At 37.0% G+C, this 19,666-nt stretch overlaps 3 protein-coding genes across 13 annotated transcripts in view; 1 reads left to right on the top strand and 2 right to left on the bottom strand.

The window, feature by feature from the left end:
* Positions 1–566: 566 nt before the first annotated feature.
* On the bottom strand, positions 567–2,110 carry LOC128257493 (GILT-like protein 2). 3 transcript variants are annotated; one of them, XM_052988538.1, is made up of 4 exons: positions 1,952–2,110; positions 1,732–1,896; positions 780–1,077; positions 567–726 (listed from the first exon to the last, which is right to left on the bottom strand). In XM_052988538.1, exons 1-4 carry the CDS (start codon positions 2,009–2,011, stop codon positions 719–721), a joined length of 531 nt encoding a protein of 176 aa, XP_052844498.1. In that variant the 5' UTR covers positions 2,012–2,110; the 3' UTR covers positions 567–718. The 3 variants fall into 3 exon arrangements, with proteins under 3 accessions (XP_052844498.1, XP_052844490.1, XP_052844506.1); XM_052988530.1 differs by having other exon boundaries at positions 784–1,077; XM_052988546.1 differs by lacking the exons at positions 567–726; positions 780–1,077 and adding an exon at positions 1,087–1,213.
* A 938-nt stretch (positions 2,111–3,048) lies between these two features.
* On the bottom strand, positions 3,049–4,584 carry LOC128256924 (GILT-like protein 3). The gene is made up of 3 exons (XM_052987651.1): positions 4,220–4,584; positions 3,293–3,601; positions 3,049–3,224 (listed from the first exon to the last, which is right to left on the bottom strand). Exons 1-3 carry the CDS (start codon positions 4,496–4,498, stop codon positions 3,111–3,113), a joined length of 702 nt encoding a protein of 233 aa, XP_052843611.1. The 5' UTR covers positions 4,499–4,584; the 3' UTR covers positions 3,049–3,110.
* Positions 4,585–12,933: 8,349 nt separating this feature from the next.
* LOC128258729 (extracellular serine/threonine protein CG31145) overlaps positions 12,934–19,666 on the top strand; it is a 68,684-nt gene continuing 61,951 nt past the window's right edge. For 2 of the 9 annotated variants that reach the window (XM_052990946.1, XM_052990607.1), the window contains exons 1-2: positions 13,012–13,088; positions 14,539–14,656. The gene's annotated coding sequence lies outside the window, so the exon portion shown is untranslated. Of the gene's footprint in view, positions 13,453–14,387; positions 14,657–19,666 lie in introns of all 9 variants that reach the window. The other 7 variants (XM_052991119.1, XM_052990862.1, XR_008268022.1 and 4 more) reach the window with 4 other exon arrangements.

The following is a 19,666-nucleotide window of genomic DNA, read 5'->3' as shown; positions in this document are numbered from 1 at the left end:
ACAGGAAAATAGAAACAAATAAGAATAAAAGTTTTGTTAAAAAAAAAATTATTTCAAGATAGAGATGTTTCCACAAAAATACTAAGTTATCGATTGTTGCCCGTCTGGCAAGTCTGGAAAATTAGTTCGCCACCCCTGAACCAGGTGGCAGCCCCAAACCAAGTGGCACTTTTTTTTCTGAAACTGGTTACGCTGGTTGTGAGTCTGGCAAGCTTGCTCTCTTATTTTCAAGACCTAAATATCTGGCAAGGCTTAAACTTAGTGGCAACTTAGTTGACTTAAAAATAGAGACCTAGATGGCGCCACATTTGGGCTCGAAATTTAAATTTCAAAACTGAAAATTTAAGTTGGAGGAAGATCGGTGAGTGAGTACTCAAAATATTTAATAGTATAGATTTAGTTAAGGTGGAGCGGTTTGCACATTTAATTTGTTTTTAATTCCAAGACATTTCTTTCTTTTAAGATAAAAGTAGATGCATAAAAGTAAGGCACTCGGATTTTGTAAATAAATAAATACATAAAAGAAGTAATATTCGAATTTGTTAAAAAATAAAGTTGTTTCAACATTCTTTATTTATTTATTTTTATATTTCAAGGAACGATATAAAATGGACGATATATTTACTCGCAGTCGTTGAGCTTCTTTTGAAACTTTTTCTGATACGCGGCGCAAAAAAAGTGATCAAAATCTTCAGTTAAATTCGCTGACAGGTTGGCATCATAAATCTGGAAATCGAGAAGGTTCGATGTACATTTCTTTACTGTCTCATTGCTTTTACTTACGTTATCCAATGCTATAGCTGGCACTCCCAGAAACGACACCTTGGACGTTTCTTCGCCGTACTTTTTCAGTATGTCGTCTACCTGACGCGATGCTTTGCAGTTCTTGACTTCGGCCACGTCGATTTGGTAGCGATCGGAGCACTTGTCCAGCCTGTTCTTCTTGCCCCTCATCATGCAGGCAATCAGCTTCAGGGACTCGGCCATGCTATGATGTTCCAATATGCAGGCGTGCCAGGCGTTCAACTCACATTCCTGGACTCCATGCTGGCAGGCCACTTTTCCGGCGTCGTCGGTCTGGGGAGGATTAGGTGCGGTTTAAATGCGGCTTAAATGGTGATTACGTTGGATGGATCCTAATAAAACCCACAGTGAACCTGTTTTTATTACCGTTTAATTGAAGAGTTTGCGAATTGGCAGCTAGTTTGTTCACCTATAAAATTTACAACTATAATTTTGGTTTTTTACATATCTGAAATGTAATTAATTGACTTACTTCAATGACTATTTAAATGTAGTTTGAAGAAAGAAAGAAAATGTTAATATATATCTGACACCTTTCACATTTTTAAAATGAAATGGTAATTTGTACATATTTCTCCGAATTATAAATATACATGTTACATGCAAGCTATTGTACATTATATAAGATTATCAAGAAATATTGAAGAAATGTAAATAATTCCTAGCTTATTCTACGAGGGAATCATTTGCTTAATTATGTTTGTTAAATGGTTATTATTATGTTTGTTTTATATGTTTAAATCCATTTAAGCTTTAATAAGAAAATAAAAACATTATATGTAAAATTTATGTTTATCAAACTTGTGCTAGTACGCAATTTTTTTTCCCTTAATTTTTAAAATTTTAGTTAACTGGGAAAAATATTTAATCTGCTACTCTCTTTAATTTTTCACTAATATTTAAGAACTTAAAGAATTTTAAACTTACTTCAGCATTTCCATAGGGAATCAGTTTAAGGTTGGTGTATGGCAGTCGATCTAGTCGCACCATCGAAGGACTCAGTTGGGTAGTGACGAACTCCATGCAATAGGGACACAATGCCTCATAGTACAGGGTAATTGGCAGTTTGTCAGTCTGCGGTCCACTATGACGCTGCAAAGTCATATTCAATGATCGTCGCAAATTCGGTGTCAAATGGGAAACTTACCCTTGGCGTGGCCACGCCCACCAGTCCCATCAGCAGGCACACAAATGCAATCGTCCTCATGGCAGTTTTAGTTTAATTCCGAGCTGATCTTGAATTCTTCGGCCGTTCAACGCCAGTGACCGCTCGGCACTGAAATAAAGTCTGGATTTGTTATTCCCAGCTTTGTCGCTGCTTTTCGTCAATTTTAAAGCGGACAGTGGCGTAGCCGCGAAAAAGCAAAGGGGGGTTTGAATTTTCACCGTAAAGTGAATTAGAATTGCCTTAGAAACATGATTCTTAGAATGATATTATCTGAAAGACATTTATAAATAAGCACTACAGAAAAAGAAATTATTAAACTAAAATTGATAACGTTGAATATCCATTAAAAACAATACAGCTTTGTAGAAATTTGATGCTTAATTCTTAGTAAGTGTTCATTTTTTTTTATTTATTTATTTAATAAATTAAATGCTTTAAATTTAATAAAACTTTTCATATTGTTAAATAACATAATAATTTGACACAATAAACATTTATTTATGTATTAATGCCAGTTAATTAAAATGTTATATCAATGACACATATGATTTGCTTAGCTTTTATTATGTTATCTACATTTTTCTGTGTAGAGCTATATTTAATCTTTTCTTCGGTAAATATTCTTGTTTAATTTAATAATCAAATGCAAGCTGAAATGCAAATATTTCCCTATTATTTGTTTTTTAATTTAATGGGTATAGGGGACATTAGCCGATTCCGTTTGACTATTAATTAAGGTAAATAAAAATAAAGCGAAATGAGGAACTGAGGAATCTATTAACGTCTTGCTTCCTCTATGAAAACGCTTCCCCCTTTTTTTTCTGGTCCCCTGTGGTCGGCGCCCCTGCTGCCAGCGAACATTTCCTCGCAGATTCATGCTGAGCCCAAAACAAAGCCCACAAAAACCACAACTGATTACGGGGAACAGCACACAGTCCAGAGGCACTTAATCTTTTTATTAGCCGACCAGAAAGCTGTTCCCGATTAGGATCTTTATACAAAAACGTTACTGATAAGCTGATCTATTTAAATTTCTATTTAGCTAATCTGATTCAGCCAAACGGCCAACTGACCGGTGGAGTGTAATTATTGTTTATTGGTTTTGGCGCATTAAAAAACATTACTCATCATATTGCATTCATAAAAGTGCGCCACAAGTGGGCAGTGTAATGTTGAACTTCTTCAAATACTGTTTACAGAAGTGCTTCTCAAAGTTTTGGCGAATGCTTCTCTGTCCGTAGGGATCAAAGTCCTGAAAATTAAATTATAAATTAATGATTGGATTCCGGTGAATATGTGGACTGGAGTGATGCTACTCACATTCTCGAACACAATGCTGGGCACAAAGGAGAGGCCCAGTTCGAGGGTTTTCCTGCCGTAGGGCGAAAGAATGTCGGCGGTCTTGCGCGAACTTTTGCATTCCCTGACCTTGCTCACATCCAAACGCATGCTCCTGGCACAATTGTCCAACTCATTTGAGTAGGATCTCAGCATGCAGAAGACCAAATTGAAGGCCCTTCGAACATCGAAGGACTCAATAATGCAGGCGTGGACGGCATTCAGTTCGCACTCCTCTGCGCCGTGCTGGCAGAAAACCTCCACTTCACCTTTGGATGTGTTGTTGTAGAACTGGAAAATACAAGGTTTTAATAAGGTTAAATAATCTGAGCATTGAACATATACTCTAAGTATCAAAAAAAAATATTTAAATTATTTAAATTTGACTCTTGCAACCCTATAAACTAATTTTAATTAAACTTGATGTTTATCCTATAGAGAAATAGAATTTTTCATATGTTAGTCTAGAAATGTTATTAAGTTGAAAGTTAATTTGCAAAGTTTTCTAAAATATTCGGTTGTCTGTTCTAGAATAGTTTTTTTTTCAACTTTTAATGTAATTAAATTACTTATATTGTTCGGGAAAATATCACTGAAACACAACATTTTTAGGCACAAAGGAGTGGTAGGAAATTTAGCAAATATTAATTTAAAACAAAAAAAGATTAACCAAATTATTGCAAATTTTAAATTAGACAACAAAGTCTAATTATGATCATATAAATATAATATAAATACGTATTTCTTTCATAATTTTTCAGTTCAACGGTTCCAGTTTTATGGTTTGTTTGCATCTAAGTCTGTATACTAAGTAAATACAAATGGTTTTTAAATTGATCTAAGAATAAGTTGAAACGAAATTAGGAGTTAATACTTTTATTTATAAATATTATTGTTTAGCAGACTCACCGACGCCTTGCCGAAGGGATATAGCTTAAGATCGGTGACGGGCCACCAGCTGTTGTTCTGCATAGCATCGTAAAGTCGTCGACGTATGAAGTACATGCTGTCTGGGCATAGGGCCTCGTAGTGGATGGCCAACAGGAGTTTGCCTGGTGGAGCAGGAGCAGGATTTGATTCGGGGGTCGCCTCAGTGACCTTTTCCACGGATTGTCCATTTCCGGCCGTGGGCCAAACGCACAGCAGGCAGCACAGGGCACACAATAGAATTCCAAATATTTTATTCATCGTCCGCGCTTTGTTTTCGCTCTTGGCAGCCTCGCAAACCAAACACAACTGCTCTTTTCGACTTGCCCATCTCACTGCGCCGCTCTACATAAACAATCTCGCACATCTGTCACATCCACACGAATATATAGTATTCCCCATATATATATATTATACAAATAGTTCTTCCTCTCCCATTTCTCTTAGCATTTGAAGAGCAGCTGCTCTCCTCGAATATCATAGCATCTCATGGTCTTATATGTCACTGTAATCTGAAATCTCAGTTTAACCCACTGAACTTCTGGACTATTGATAAGAAGACACTCTGTGAGAACAGATTATGCTGATATCGAAAGATATACATATAAAATATATTTTGAGAACGAAAGCTAGTTTATTTATAGGGCCACAACGATTAGATATTGCCATTTTCCCAGAATTTCTAAGCTAAAAACTATATGTATTGGCAAATATATACACAAATCTGTTTTAACCTCTTGAATTTGCATTAACTAAGTTTTAAATCAAGGAGTTAAATATTTGCATGTCTTTAATTATGCTGCAATTACTGGCAAACAATAATACACATTTCCCTAACACAAATTGCATGGCGGAAATAAAATTGTTTTTAAATAAACGTGTTAATTATGGGCTGCATGAAAAGTCAAGTGTAGTGAATTATTAAATAAAGGTACTAATTAAATGATGCCAGCCATTGAACTAATTGAATTCAACCGGTTAGCGCATGAATTTAGCTATTAAGTAGTAATTAATTATTGCCAGATAATTTCATTAACAGCATGACTCTGCAACTGAGGAAAAGTTGATAGCAAAAATTCAAAGTATACCTTGCATGTACTTTAAAAACATTCTTCAGAACCCGGCTCGGAAAATGGGTTAATGGCCAATGCCGTGCGCTTACCACAATTTAATGTGTCGCATGTGGCCAGTGGGCATTGACAAATCATAAACAGTGGGCTTTTATCAACAATTTAAGCGGAACAAGTTCATCGCACTGTCATGTTGCTAATTGACAGATAGGCAATGGCTCCATTTTGAGTGGCGTGCCTTGGAGGCCGGTCCAAAACGGTGTTTTTGCTTTGTTTATCATTTTTTATTTATATTCGTATGTTTTTTTTTTATTATTTTTTTTTTTTGGCCGGCAAACCAGTTGGCGGTGCATATATAGATGTAACTGTCGCACAAGTTGGCTTGCACAACGAAGGCGAAGGCGAATGCCATTGACCATCGTCCATATTCCACCACCGACTTAAACGTGATCGCAAACGTGGCCGGCCAGCCGGCCGGCCCGGCAGTTGAGCAATTTCAATTTCTTACTAATTTTCTGTGGCTCTTAATTGCCAGGAAAATGTTTGGCATTGTTGCCGGCCACTTTTATGGGCACGTCATCTCATCGCGGAGCGTGTTTCATGGTCAAGGTTTGCACGCAAGAATGCCTCCGGCCAGCACCTGCACAGCGAAAAAAAATAAAAAACAAACAGATCAGGTCTAACTACATATTGGCATACCAAAGTTACATCAATTTTCATATTTCGCCATCAAAACACAAGTCAATTTAAGTATGAATATTTATTAATTGTCCCCTTTCTAATATAAAAGCAAGTAACAAGCAATAATTAACGAAATAACTATAGTTTGAAAATAACAGACAGGTTAAGTTTATATATTGCACAAACCAAATTCTTCAAAATAAAAAAAAAGATGAAGTACATTTTAAAAAAAACTGCAAAAAAAAAAAAAAAGAAAATGTAAAAAACGTAATAAGGCGTTTCATATAATTTATGCTTTTTTTAAACATTTTGTAAAAATTTTTTAACAAAAAAAAAAAAATTCATCAAGAATTTTATCAATTTTTGTACTTGCATGCACAAACATTTATTTAAAAGTTTATAGCATAATTATGGAAATTATAATCCTTTTAAATTTTGAAGAAGAATATTATATTATCGATAAGCCCATCTTTACTGGAAATCTTTTTTATTTGTTTTTATTTAAAATTTATTTTGTGCACTTTTGCTTTGTTTATTGTGCAGGTGCAACTTATACGCGTACATCAGCACTATCCATCCCACTCCAGAGAAGCAACTTGCCATCAAAGTCTGGTGCTGAAAGAGAGATGAAAAAGCGACAGTATTTTATGATGCGCCTCGCAGATTTCCGCACAATTAATTGGCCAGAGTTTGCAGATCGCCGGCGTGTTGCAGCTGCAGTTAACCCAAATTGCTTCTTGACCAATTGGGCTGGCCGGCCCATAGATCACAGAGCCTGGCCAACGCTTTAGCCGCCCAGAGGCAATGGCACGAGTAACGTTTATCCGCGGCCCCTCGATCTGATTCCAAATCGGAGTCTTAGTCGGAGTCGGAGTTGGAGTTGGAGTTAGAGTAGAGGTCTCTGAATCACAATCCGTTGGTACAAGTCCGTTCCAGTTTCTGGAGTCGTTTATTGTGTTTGTTTTTTTGCGTCTTCTGATTTGCATTTTTATAGATTCGCGGGTCTATGTCGCTTTTTGCGGATTTTTGATGCTGGTTTCAAAGGGGTGCTATTAGCTTTGCGAAAAGTGGGTGAGCCAATGATTATGAGTGTTTGATAGGTTCTTCTAAACGAATCTAGGGAAAATTGGAGCATACGATTTTTTATAGCTGGTTATTTAAAGAATTTGTTTGATTACACCGCTAAGGGCAGTCATAATATGCAAAAAAACGATTTTAAACTTTCGACCACAAGCGATTCTGAATCGTTTGTTTGTTTCTAATAAAAGTTTGCTTCAATTCGAATTGGTTTGGCATATAATCCGATGTCAAGCTTAAAGTGGCTAGATTTATATTATTTTTTTTTCTTTTTTATTTTTAAATTTAATGAATTTCTGAAACAATTTAAATGCATTTTATATTTCTGCTGAAATGGTTTATGTCACTTTAATTAATTTATTTAAGACAAACAAAAATTAACTTATATTTCTGTTAAGAGTATTTAAAGCTTCGACTTGAACATCTTTAAGTTTAGTTTAAGTTTTAAGTTTTGTGGCTTTGCCGGTTCTTCTTGCAACATTTCAACCGCAAAACCAATGAAGCCGTGCTAGCTGTAATTTATTGTTGTCTTTTTTGTTGATCTTGTTTAGTTGCCGAAAACGCATTGGGCCACAGCTCTTAACCCTTGGGGAATTTAACCATTACCTTGTTAAATAAATTACAAAATAATAATACTATAGCTTAACAAAAAATACGCAATGATCTCAGTGTTAATGAGCATTTAATACTTTTTTCAAGAATCTTCCTTCGATTAAACTTATTCAACAAAGTGAAAGTTGCGAATTAAGGTTTTTGCACATGGTCTAAAAATACCTGCGATGAGTTCTCGTTGTATTTTAAAATCAATTAACGGAAGTAAGCAGTGAATGTGACTCACGGAAGCATTATGTGCCTCGAAAAAAATACAGAGAGTGGGTCCGTCTGCACCTTCTGGCGAGACTAAGTGTTAAAGTCAACATTCGTTGGCTGATTTTCGAGCAAAGAGTAAGGAGAGGCTTAGTGGGTCACGGTGGACCAGTTTTGCAGTTTTTGCCAGACCAGACCGGCCAGGAAGAAATTTCGTTGCATATCATTTCTTTTCTTTGATTTTATTTTCTCTTTTTTTTTTTTTGGTTTTTTTTTTTTTGGTTTTCCGCAGCCTTTCTCCGTCTTGTCGGATCGCAATACAAATGCGGATCGGGCGTTTCTAAAGTGGCTGCATTTTAAAGCTGCTGGTCAAGATCGGTTCTAGCTCCGCCACTTAAGCTGTCCCGGGAACTCGGCATCCACGTCTGGGGAACGTGTCTGGGCATCTAATTGTGCATCCCGAATGCAAGCCGATTTCTTATGCAAATTACGTCGGGCTAATGCCCGATTTCCGCCGCCCCATTAGCATTGTCAATTTCCACGACGCTCTGGCATATCATAACCCCCGAGTTGTTGTTTGCTGGCTGGCCTATTGCCTCATCCATCGTTACACATTTCTCGGGTATTACATGATGTGATATCCATCGCCGTCTGGTTCGTCTTGGCTCGCGTGCAAAGGCCTTATAAAGAGTGCCATGCGGATGGCTGGGGCAATCGAATGCCAGATGCTCTGCGGTCTGCACTGAATCACTGAATCACTGAATCGCTGCGAGATGGTTGCCACGAGATTACCAGCGGTGCTAAGTTGGTTCAAATTGCCACTTGAGCGAGTTTTCAATTGTTCCGACTCACTTGGTATGCCTTTTTTTATGCTCTTTGTTAAAATACCTCACAAGGCCGATAAATTACGTTTCTTTTTAGCACTTTAGCCTAGCGGCTTCATCTTCACTTTTCCATTTTAAACTATCGAAATATGACAAGCTTTCTGAGTTATCTACCTTTTTGTGTTTCAAACCTTATATCTTCTTATTTGTTATAAGGAATTCAAAATTATTGTTGAAATAAAGTTTGACAACAAGCGAACACTTTTCTGTCTACAATATTAACTTACAAAAAGCCTCTTTTTATTACCTTTTTTTGTTGGTTTAAATAGTATTGGTATTAAATAGTATAATCTTACAATTCCTTGACCTTTTTTCTAAATCACTTCTATAGTAACTCGCTAAATATGATACGTTTAATCTGCCTTTTTGTATTTTTTTCTTTAACTATATTAAAGAAACCTCTGAATTCCTTCCGTACAAAACTAAGTCTTAACAATTTTAATTATAAAATTATTCAGTTTCTGTTACCTCATTATGTTTTTTTTCCAATTTAAAACACAATCTTTTCAATTATATAGGCATGGCTTTATTGCGATTAAATGTATTACTTCAAACTCCCGTAAAATTGTAAAATGTTGTAAATTTTTCATGACCATTTTCCTGTTTGGCAATCCTGTTAATGTGTCCGGTTCAACTTTCAACTTGGCCGTCCAACTCTTTGACATTGGCTTGAGTAATCGGCTTAGCAAGTGGTTCAACTGGCTTGGTCAACGAACCTGTTCAGCTTACCCTTTCAATTTACCTACTAAATAAAAAGGTTTACCTTATATAAGTGGACGACGGTCATAAGCCTGTTAAATAATTTGCTTAATAAGATATTCTTGCCGTGATTTAATGGTTGCAAAAACAAGATATTCGAAATACCTTGGCGCATTTCATAGGGTATCGTCAACAAAGCTCCGTCGCACATGCAACCAAGCATGGACCTTAAAAATGACGCCACAATACCGCGAATGCCGAAAATGCATTTTCACATGCCGTTGCAGGCAAATAAATCTCATAGTTTTCCACTTACCGTGCAGTTGTCAACTTTGACATTCCCAAATGCCCGCCGAATAGTTTTGGGGACTCATAAAAAATGACAACACTTATTCTTTTTTGCACAGATCCAGTTCAACGTTTGTATCTGAAACTGTATCTGTATCTGGCGTAGAGACAAAATTATCTTGTATCTTTTGCGCTTTTTCACATGTATCTAGACCAAGTGCCGACATATGAGTTGAGGGCTAGCAAGCTGGGAGGTAACAAACGGATTCTCATGTTTGCGGTAAAGTACCACTTCCACTTCCATTTCCATTCTTTATGCCACCTGCTAATTGAGTGCAATAGCCGGCCGAAAGGTGAGCGGCAATGGTCGCTCCCAAAACAGTTAGTTCCGATGCCAATAACCCGGCAAACCCGGCAAAATGACGCACCACCAAGTGTATATCGTAAATCTTGGCCACTGTCCAGATATAGATACAGATTCAGATACAGATACTGATACTGAGAGAGATATCCGTTCGCGGCACTGCGACACATTCTAAACTCGACTGACTTACGTCGCCGCGTAGATAAAGGTATTAAGTATTTATTTATAATTGTCGTATAATTGTGGGGCACCAGCAAGCGCCCAAAATAACACTTGACTCAAAAATCGGGGGCAGTACTACCGGGGGCTTCGCACCATACATTTTTTTTTTCAGGGCACCGCCGACAGATGGTTTCGGCTTTTAATTGGATTGAGCGGTGGGCAAAGCGTTCTACGAGATACAAACGTGGATAGCAAGTGGAAAAGCAAACAGCAAATGGAAAACATTACCCACACTTAGAAATAAGTACTGACGTAAACCCTTAGAAGTTAGGCAATGGCACAGATAATTTAACCCACATTCACGCCTTGGAAATGTTTCTTTAATTTGATGGTGATGTATTTATTTTAATTATAGGACTATTTCCGTTTGGGTGTTTTAAATGATAACTACTTTCTTTTAGTTATTCACCAGAAACCAAAATTTAGGTCGCTCTCTATTTGATATATTATTTCTGTATATCGTAACTTAATAAACTCTTATTAGTATTTTACCAATGAGCTAAATCTTAATTGGTCAAAGGCTATAGATATTCAGGAAACCAGTCTACCAAAAACAGCAAATGTCAATCTATTCATATACTAATTTATTGCTACAATACATTTCAAAACATTATAATTTAATGAAAACTAGATTTTAAGGTTTAAAATTAGACTTGGCTTCACATATGGTCATCTCAATAAGAACGACAACATTAATTTCGTTTTTAAACATTGTTAACTTTGGATTTTGTCTAGTTTTAGCTAATTATCAAATTGTTAAAACTTAACTTAACTTATTCGGTGTTGTATTAATTGTTTAAAATTTGTTTAAAATTACTTTTATATAAATTACGTTTGTTTGTTTTAAACCAAACCTGGTCTAATTTTCTCCGAGTGCAGTTCTGTTTCCTATTTGTTCCCACAGATCTGATAACAAGAAGCGGAAACAGTGAGCGAATAATTTACTACGCTGGAAGTTTCCTTCTGGCCTTTTGAAGCGTTGGCGCAACAAGTGGCCAAGAACTCCTCCACTTAAGAGAACTCCACTCGACATCCAACACATCATCACATCAGCACATCAGCACTTCAGCCTCTAATCACAGTTAGCACAGTGGCCAACAAATCGCCATCGGAATGATGGTGCATAATTGTGTGACCCATGCAAATGGGCATTGTCTTTTGTCTTAGATAGAACGGATACTTAGGTGCCGGAGCAGTAGTTCCCAGCCACCGGCGATGCCAATGGGGCGTTGCGCAAGATTTATGACGCCTCCGAGTTTCCGCTAACCATAGCTTTGGCTATAAGTTCTGCCTCCGATCTGGCATCTAGCATCTAGCATCTGGTATCTAGTTATATGGCAATTGGGTCTAGGTCGTCGGACTGTCTGTCTGATGGCTGATGGCTGATGGCTCGGCGGCCACATTCGGTGTTCAGTCAGCTAGAAATTCTTTGCCATCTATTTCTGTTGCCTTTTGCGGTTTGTGTGTCGTACGTAGAACATATATTATATATATATATTCGACTCTATATATACTCGTACTTTTTTGGGCCCGGCGTGCCTATTGGTATTGAGGCAATTGCAATTTCCCTGACGCCTCTGCCCAGAAAACTAGATAAGTTAGCTAGACGAAATCTAAATACCCTAGTGCATGTCCAAATGTTTGATCTTTGACACTTAACTATAAGTTAATGCCCGCAAAACACTTTGTTTGTGTCAAGGAAGTCAGAGATTTAATGGGGTGTGCTGAGAATGATTAATTTCAATACAGCCAGACAGCGTTGATAAGAAAAACACAGTGAACTTTAACCATTTCGATTTTAAGGTGTTAAAAGCAGGCAGGTTAAAAAACTTAAATATTATAGAAAGTCATTGAAAAATGTACTAAAATAATTTGTGTTTATGGGCACCCATTTTTTATGGGGTCCACATAAGAAATTGAACAATAGTTTATAATGCCCATTATACGTTTAATATTTTTGTTGCTAATAATGATTAATGAAAACTTATGAGTTATTTGTCCACACTATCTGTATTAATTACCCATTATAATTGATGACCCTTTTCCACTAAGGGTATCCAAAATGTGTCAGCCAAACTCGGCTAAAATCGGGGCTAGATAAATCTGTTAACTTCCCACTTAATCACCGTGTATTTTCCCCTTTGTGGGCACACCCCTCCACCCCCTATTTCCAAGCAGAGTGCAACAGGGTCTTATTGGAAACTCGTTTCCGTCCACCTTGGCTTTGTTTCTTATTAGCTTCTTAGTCAATTACTTTTTTTTATGCAAGCTCATTGAGTGAACACCCCCGCTGCGAAAACGCAAAAGCAAAAGCTAAAAGTGAGAGGAGAGCAAGCTTTGATCTCTCTCTCTTTAGTCTGTTTACCTTTTCATAGCGCAATCAGCTGTTTTAGCTTAGTGAGAGCGACTAAGCAGCGAGTGAGAGAAAGGCAGAGAGAGAGAGAGTGCGGCTGAGAGGATGTAACTGTGAAGTCAGCTTTAGTTGATACGACGCTTTTTGTCAATTGATTGACAACAACAAAAGAAAAACAAGAACAACAAAACAACATCAACATCAACGGCAACTGGAGAGCGCGTTATAACTGTGAACGAGAGTATTCTGTAGTTGTCGCTGCCGCAGCGCTGCCCGTGCTCTGCCATGGCGTTTTCAGACGTCTGCTTTCAGTTTTCCTGTTTTCTGCTTTCAGCATTCATTTGTTATCGAAACTTGGCGCTGTTAAGTTTGAACGACGCGGTCGCTCTTCTCTCCTTGCTTTTCGGTGGGTTGTGGCTCTCTCCGCGAGCTCTCTCTTTTTTGGGGCTCCCACGCGTGCTCTTCCCTCAGAATAAATCGTTAATTGGCATTTCGCAAAAAGTATCGAAGAAAATGCAAATGTTCAGCGCAATAATCCCGAAATAATCGCAGTGCAGTGCAATATATCTACAAACAAACGGGGAAATCAACGACACAAAAAAGATACACTGGTGCAATCAAGAAGCTTACCGTGTGTGCTTATGTGTCTGTGCTCAAGTTCACGGTGTTTGTTTGGTTGTCAACAACAATAATATAAACAACAAACACGAAAAATGACCAGGGAAATTCCTAAGTGAAATTATACAGCAAATAATCTATCCACAACTAAAGTACATAAATCAAATTACAAAGCACTTAAACTTAGTAGTGAAATTTCTTAACAAATTCTTAAAAGCATTAGTATTTTCCTCAGCTAAAGCAATCAAACAAAATTCAGAGATAAAGCCGCACTTAAGGTCTATAAATCAATCTTTTCTATCAATACAAAAAAAGGCTCTCAAATAATTACCTAGAAAGTATTACAAGTAAAACAAGTATTCTGTATATCTCAAAATTAAAGATTTTAATAAAAAAAAACCTTTTCTCAGGGGTATATCCCAATTACGGAGCTAAAAAAATGATAAATAAAACTTTACTGGATAAAGTCGATCTAAAAAAAACTGACATAGAAAGTTTCTTCGCAAAAATACCGCAAATAATCACATCAATATCGAATAAAAACCCAAACAAAAGTGTTCAGGAAAAACTTCCTGGCTGAAATAGGAAAAAAAATCAATCTTCAGCCTTTATCAATCTTGAGAGATGTTCTACAGCGCGCCAAACACGGCCAACTATGAGATACAGATACAGGCCGTGTATCCAAATGTCGAACAAGCTGTTGCTATATACACACGTATGTGGAGGAAGATAAACAGGAGTTAAAGCCACGGTTTTCCGCTGATTGCAGTGTTGTTCAATTTGCCTTGTCTATCTGGGTGTCCATCTGTATCTCGTGGCGTCATCGGCGGTCGCGCTGATAAGCACTGATAAGCCATCTAAAACGCTCACTATCTCGCCCGATTTTCGCTCTCTCAGGGCGTCGATTTCCAGCGTTAAATTTTTGTTTTTATTTTTATTCACCGCTTCGTCAGCGTTTTTTCTGTGTTTTTTTTTTTGTCGTATGTCTGTCTTTGCCGGCGACCTTAGACTTCATTAAATCAAATTTTTTGCCTCCATTTTGCGCGTTTAAATTGTCCCAGCTATATATACCTCACCTATAAATTAGATTCCCTTGTTTAACGTCGGAACAAGTGCTTTGTGTGCGACTTTATCAAATATGCAAAAGCCGTTGTAATGAAAATGCAAAAGAAAACGCGAGTGCATAAATAATTGCCATCTTTATAATTGTTTCTGTTATAATTGGATTTAATTCAAAGCGGAAAAACTTACAGCCACAAACAAGAGATTTTCCCATAACAAGGAGAAAACGTCAAGCCATTAAAAAGTAAAAACAAACTACGCCATTATTGAATTAACATACAATCAAAGGCCAGGGTAAGTTTCCATTTAGTCAAGCAAATTAATTAAATTGTCTGTTGTTTCCATGTACTTTCCAAGAAATTGTATACATTTCCCATTCCACCGTTTTTTTTTTTACCTCTAATTTTCTCCTGGCCAACTTACGCAGTTGAAAATCAATAAGCTTTGACTCTAGCTTATTCCTGGCTGAACTTGCCGACGTTTTTCATTAGCAACAGCTGATTGCACAAGCTGCACCCACCCTCTCTCCAACCCACCGCCCCTGACCAGTGCCACTCCCCCCGAAGCGGACCTTCCATCCGCCCCCCGCCGCACCTTCATTGAGCGGACGCTTAACCTTGGCACGCCTTCGCACACACAGTGAACACACCTCGCGTAGAACACAAGCTGGGAAACGCAATTCACAAACCGAACTATTTAAGATTTTGATTTTAGTAAGTCAGTTCGTTTAGTAATCATAAGACGTTTAATATTTGTTTAACACACTGTATTATGCATGATCACGAACTATCTGAGATTCTTGAATATATTTGTTAAGCAAATTACATTTTCCAGGCTTATCAGAGAGTTAAAACGGAGTTTAGTTTCACATATATATTGGCCTATTGTTAAAGTGTGGGCTAATGGGCTGCAAACCCCAGTTGTTATAAAACCTAAAACATACGTTAATTTAAAAGCCAACTTCTAAAGCAAAATACAAGTAGCTGGAACTACTCAACTCAGTTTCCCTTTTAACAAACAATTCTTAAATACTCTTTTTATAAACTCATTACTTTCTTTTAACCATTTAAACGGTTTGAAATGTCTAGAAAAATCCAGACGTTTTTAGTCTGGTTAAGTGAATAAGTTTATTTAATTATTTGAAGTTGTGCACGAAATTCAGTTAAACATCTGATATATTTTAAAGTTTAACCCGCTCACAGCAGTGGGTTGATTAGTTCACTTCCGCAGAGGCCCTACTGTTTCCTTGGGTGGGAACTTTGCTTTCTCCGCTCGAGCGGTTTGTTGGTGCTTTTGTTTTTGTTTTTGTTTGCGCTGGCCTGGCTTCCTGGCGCCTCATTAGCTTGCCTCCCGGTCTCCGTTTGTTTGCCCGACGCTCAGCCATGGGATACGCCGCCCACAGCCGCTGACACTCCCGCTCCCGCTCCCGCTGGCACTTCCACGCCCCGCTGATTGTCTCAAGTGATGCATTTGCTACTACATCGTGTCAATCAAAGTTGAAGTCCCCGCGTGCATTGGACAGGGGGCGGAGTGAAGGGGGGCGAAAGGGGAGTGGCAGACAGTCATCTAATCAGGCCAAAAGTGAAGGAAACACGGGCCGCAATAACAAACCCAAACCCAAGCCGAAATATAATCAGCTTTTGCTTGTTTTGACGTTTCCAGGACATGCGTATCCTTGGGCGCTCTCTTGTGCAGATTTTCTCTTTCTAAATTTCTTTCTCAACTTTTCTCCCAAAAGCTTTCACCACGTGACTCTGCTCAGCTGTCATCAGCTGTACTTTGACTTTCATTAAACTGCCGCAGGCGCCAAAGACATTAAGCTCGAGTCCATAGCTTTTCATATCCTAAAGCTCTTTGGTTCAGCCTTTATATATAGATTTCCCTTATGTCTTTGACCACTTGTTGATCTCATGTTTAAGGTTCTTCACTTCTTTAGAAAGTCTCTTTTCGCGTTAAGAATTTATGCAAATTTAGGTGCTAGCTTGTAGCTATAAAAAGATCTTAAATTGATAGCACAAAAAGAAACCACAAAGATCATCTTCTCATGAGGTGAGCGTTCTATCATTTTGTGGCAAACTAAATCATTTGCTAGAGTGCAAACAAAATTAAGGCCTTGGTGTATAAATCTTGATATGTAGGACTGGATTATCTTAATAATATGGGTTCCTTAACAAGAAATTCGTTTATAAGCCCATTTAACAAGTACAATTTCGTTTGATAAATTTTAATAACACGTTGGCATTGTGGGAAACATTAAATATCATGGCTAACATATGAAATGAAAAATCAAGATGACAATTGCTTTTTTTAATACCTCTATGTGTGTCTTCCTCACATTTAGATAACTCTTTTCTCCATACTTTCACTCCAATCTCTGTGAGCTGCTGTACTCCGCGTTCTAAAGTGAAAGGAAGTGTGTGCTCGGCTTGGAGTTGATGCTGCGATGCTTTCTAAATGATGGTCATTTAAGCCCAAGCACTTGCCATTCACGATTGCCCACGCTGGCCAGACATTGTATGGTACTATAAAACTATATAGAGCAGCACCCACGAAAAACCACTGACCGACAACATTCTATTTCAATTAGTGTAACTGACCTATGCCATTTGCTGTTTTGCAATTTTCTCCGCCGCCGCCGCCAGTGGAGGAACATTAATCAGCACGATTTCAACCCGTTCGGGGTTTTTGTTTACACACACTGGCATTCATGCACAACTCCAGTCTAATGCCCAATGCCGGCGGCGGCAGTCTGAAAACCAAAAGTCCAATAGCAAACACAAACAGTCGTCGAGTACTCAAACTCGTACTCGTACTCGTACTCGTACTCACACAAGAAGACAGTTTGCCCATAAATATCGCGTGAAATTGCCGCATTGTTTCGGATTTCGGATTTCAGATTTCGATTTCAATTCGACCCATTGAGAGTTCGCATTGCTTGTACTTTTTGTTTTGCTATCCGACTTGTTTTTGTTTTCTTGCCTAATGGCTTTTTAATATGCCACAAAAAAAACTCAAAAAAATTATAATTTTCTATACTTATTGAGTGCAGAGCCCGAGATCGTGTGGGAAATCTGAGTTTGTCACGCCTTTTAACTCGACTTATAATATAATGTTAAAAGAATCAACAAAGAACAAGAAGGAAAGCAAACTTCGGCAAGCCGAAGTTCATATACCCTTGCAGCTATTGCATTAATTAAATACTTTTGAAAACATTTAAATTATGATTTACTTGAGTATGTGCTAAAAAAAAACATTGAAACTATGATGATTTGCAGCTCAATTATTAGATAGTTATTTTATATATTTTTATTATTTCTATGGGAGCTATATGCTATAGACGTCCGATTTTGATAAAATTTATACCATAATTCTGAAATAATTAAACATTGCTATATGTCGAAGAACTAAACAAAAAATTAAAAAACAGAAAAGTTATAATTTTTTTTCATTTATTTTTCCGATTGTTCCTATGGGAGCTATATGCTATAGTCGTCCGATTTTGATGAAATTAAAACCGTAATTCTGAAATATTAAACCATTACTATATCTTGAAGAACTAAACAAAAAATTAAAAAACAGCAAAGTTATAATTTTTTTTCATTTATTTTTCCGATTGTTCCTATGGGAGCTATATGCTATAGTCGTCCGATTTTGATGAAATTTAAACCGTAAATCGGAAATATTTTACCATTACTATATGTCGAAGAACTAAACAAAAAATTAAAAAACAGCAAAGTTATAATTTTTTTTCATTTATTTTTCCGATTGTTCCTATGGGAGCTATATGCTATAGTCGTCCGATCCGGCTCGTTCCGACTTATATACTACCTGCAATAGAAAGACAACTTTTGGGAAAGTTTCATGCAGATAGCTTTAAAACTGAGAGACTAGTTTGCATATAAACGGACGGACAGACGGACAGACGGACAGACGGACATGGCTAGAACGACTCTACTAGTGATGCTGATCAAGAATATATATACTTTATAGGGTCGGAAACGTCTCCTTCACTGCGTTGCAAACTTCTGACTGAAATTATAATACCCTCTGCAAGGGTATAAAAAAGGGCTAATTTACGTATTTTATAAAATGAAAAACTAGGGAAATTTATTCATTTATCTGATATATAAACAATTTAAAATATTTACATATTTGTTGACAAGAAGCTTTGCCTTATCTTTTCTTAATTTGTGAAATGCTATTGAAATGCCATAAATGCCATCTTACTTAATTCAATTTAAAACGTAATTAAAAATAGGGACTGTTGTACTTAAACCTTCCATTAGTCCTTTTTTTTAATTACTCAGTTTTATATCCGGTTTTTTTTTCATTTAAATAACTTACCGTTTTGGCCAACTCATTATCTTTTTGCATTCCATAAATAACATTGAATCACGCAATGTTTTTATCGTATAATCGGTGGGGTATCTGTCATCCATTCATCAAAAGGTTTTTATATATGTATATATCATTTGATCAATCATAGTTAATGCTGTTGGGCAGCGTTTAATTGCATTCAATTTGACGAGTTGTTGGCCACGATTTATGTAATGGCTGGAAATTTTGTAAATAAAAAGGGGAAGCTCCGGCATTGTTCACAGCACGCCATATAATATTTAAAAATACAAACTATCTTACATACTGATGTCGATGCATCACGCCAATTATTAAATATTTATTAAACGACCTCCTTTGAAGACCGATTTACAGTTAGTTTGACCCACCCGCGAACCGTTTTATTACCATATTTTTTCGACCACCTTTATTTCCACATTTTTCGCGTTCTGTTCTGTTTGACAAATTGTTTTTTTTGTTATTGCATTATTAACGGGCCAAACACACTGCCCGGCTATTATACAATGGACAAGAGCGAGTGAAACTTGTCCGGTAAACACAAAAAAACTGTCAAAGTCGTAAAAAGTGTGTTAAATTAATTTTTTTCACTGCTCAAGAGGCCAGCTTATTTTTAACAAATATTTCTTCATGAGTAAGCTAAAAGAAATTGAATAATTATTTATTTAACTTGCACGTGCATGGTTAATGAAAATTTTATAGCACCTGAACTTTCTATAAGTGGAATAGAAAGTTGCTTTTTATTATCTTTGTTTCCAGGAGCTTTACCCAGATGGCGCTAATGTTCACAAGGAGCATTGTCCTGTTTAGAAGCTGAAATCCTTCGAAAAGCTTACCTGTTGCTCTTTTCTAGGTCTGAAAACATATGCTGACTTTTTGAGCTGTTTGTTGATAAGAAGTTGTTATTGATAAAAATATTTTGAATTCATCGAAATAAATAAGCATTAGTTT

Source organism: Drosophila gunungcola, chromosome 3R (genome assembly GCF_025200985.1).
Source record: "Drosophila gunungcola strain Sukarami chromosome 3R, Dgunungcola_SK_2, whole genome shotgun sequence".
Lineage (NCBI taxonomy): Eukaryota > Metazoa > Arthropoda > Insecta > Diptera > Drosophilidae > Drosophila > Drosophila gunungcola.
The sequence above is the reverse complement of the archived record's forward strand: the minus strand, read 5'-3'. Positions and strand labels throughout refer to the sequence as shown.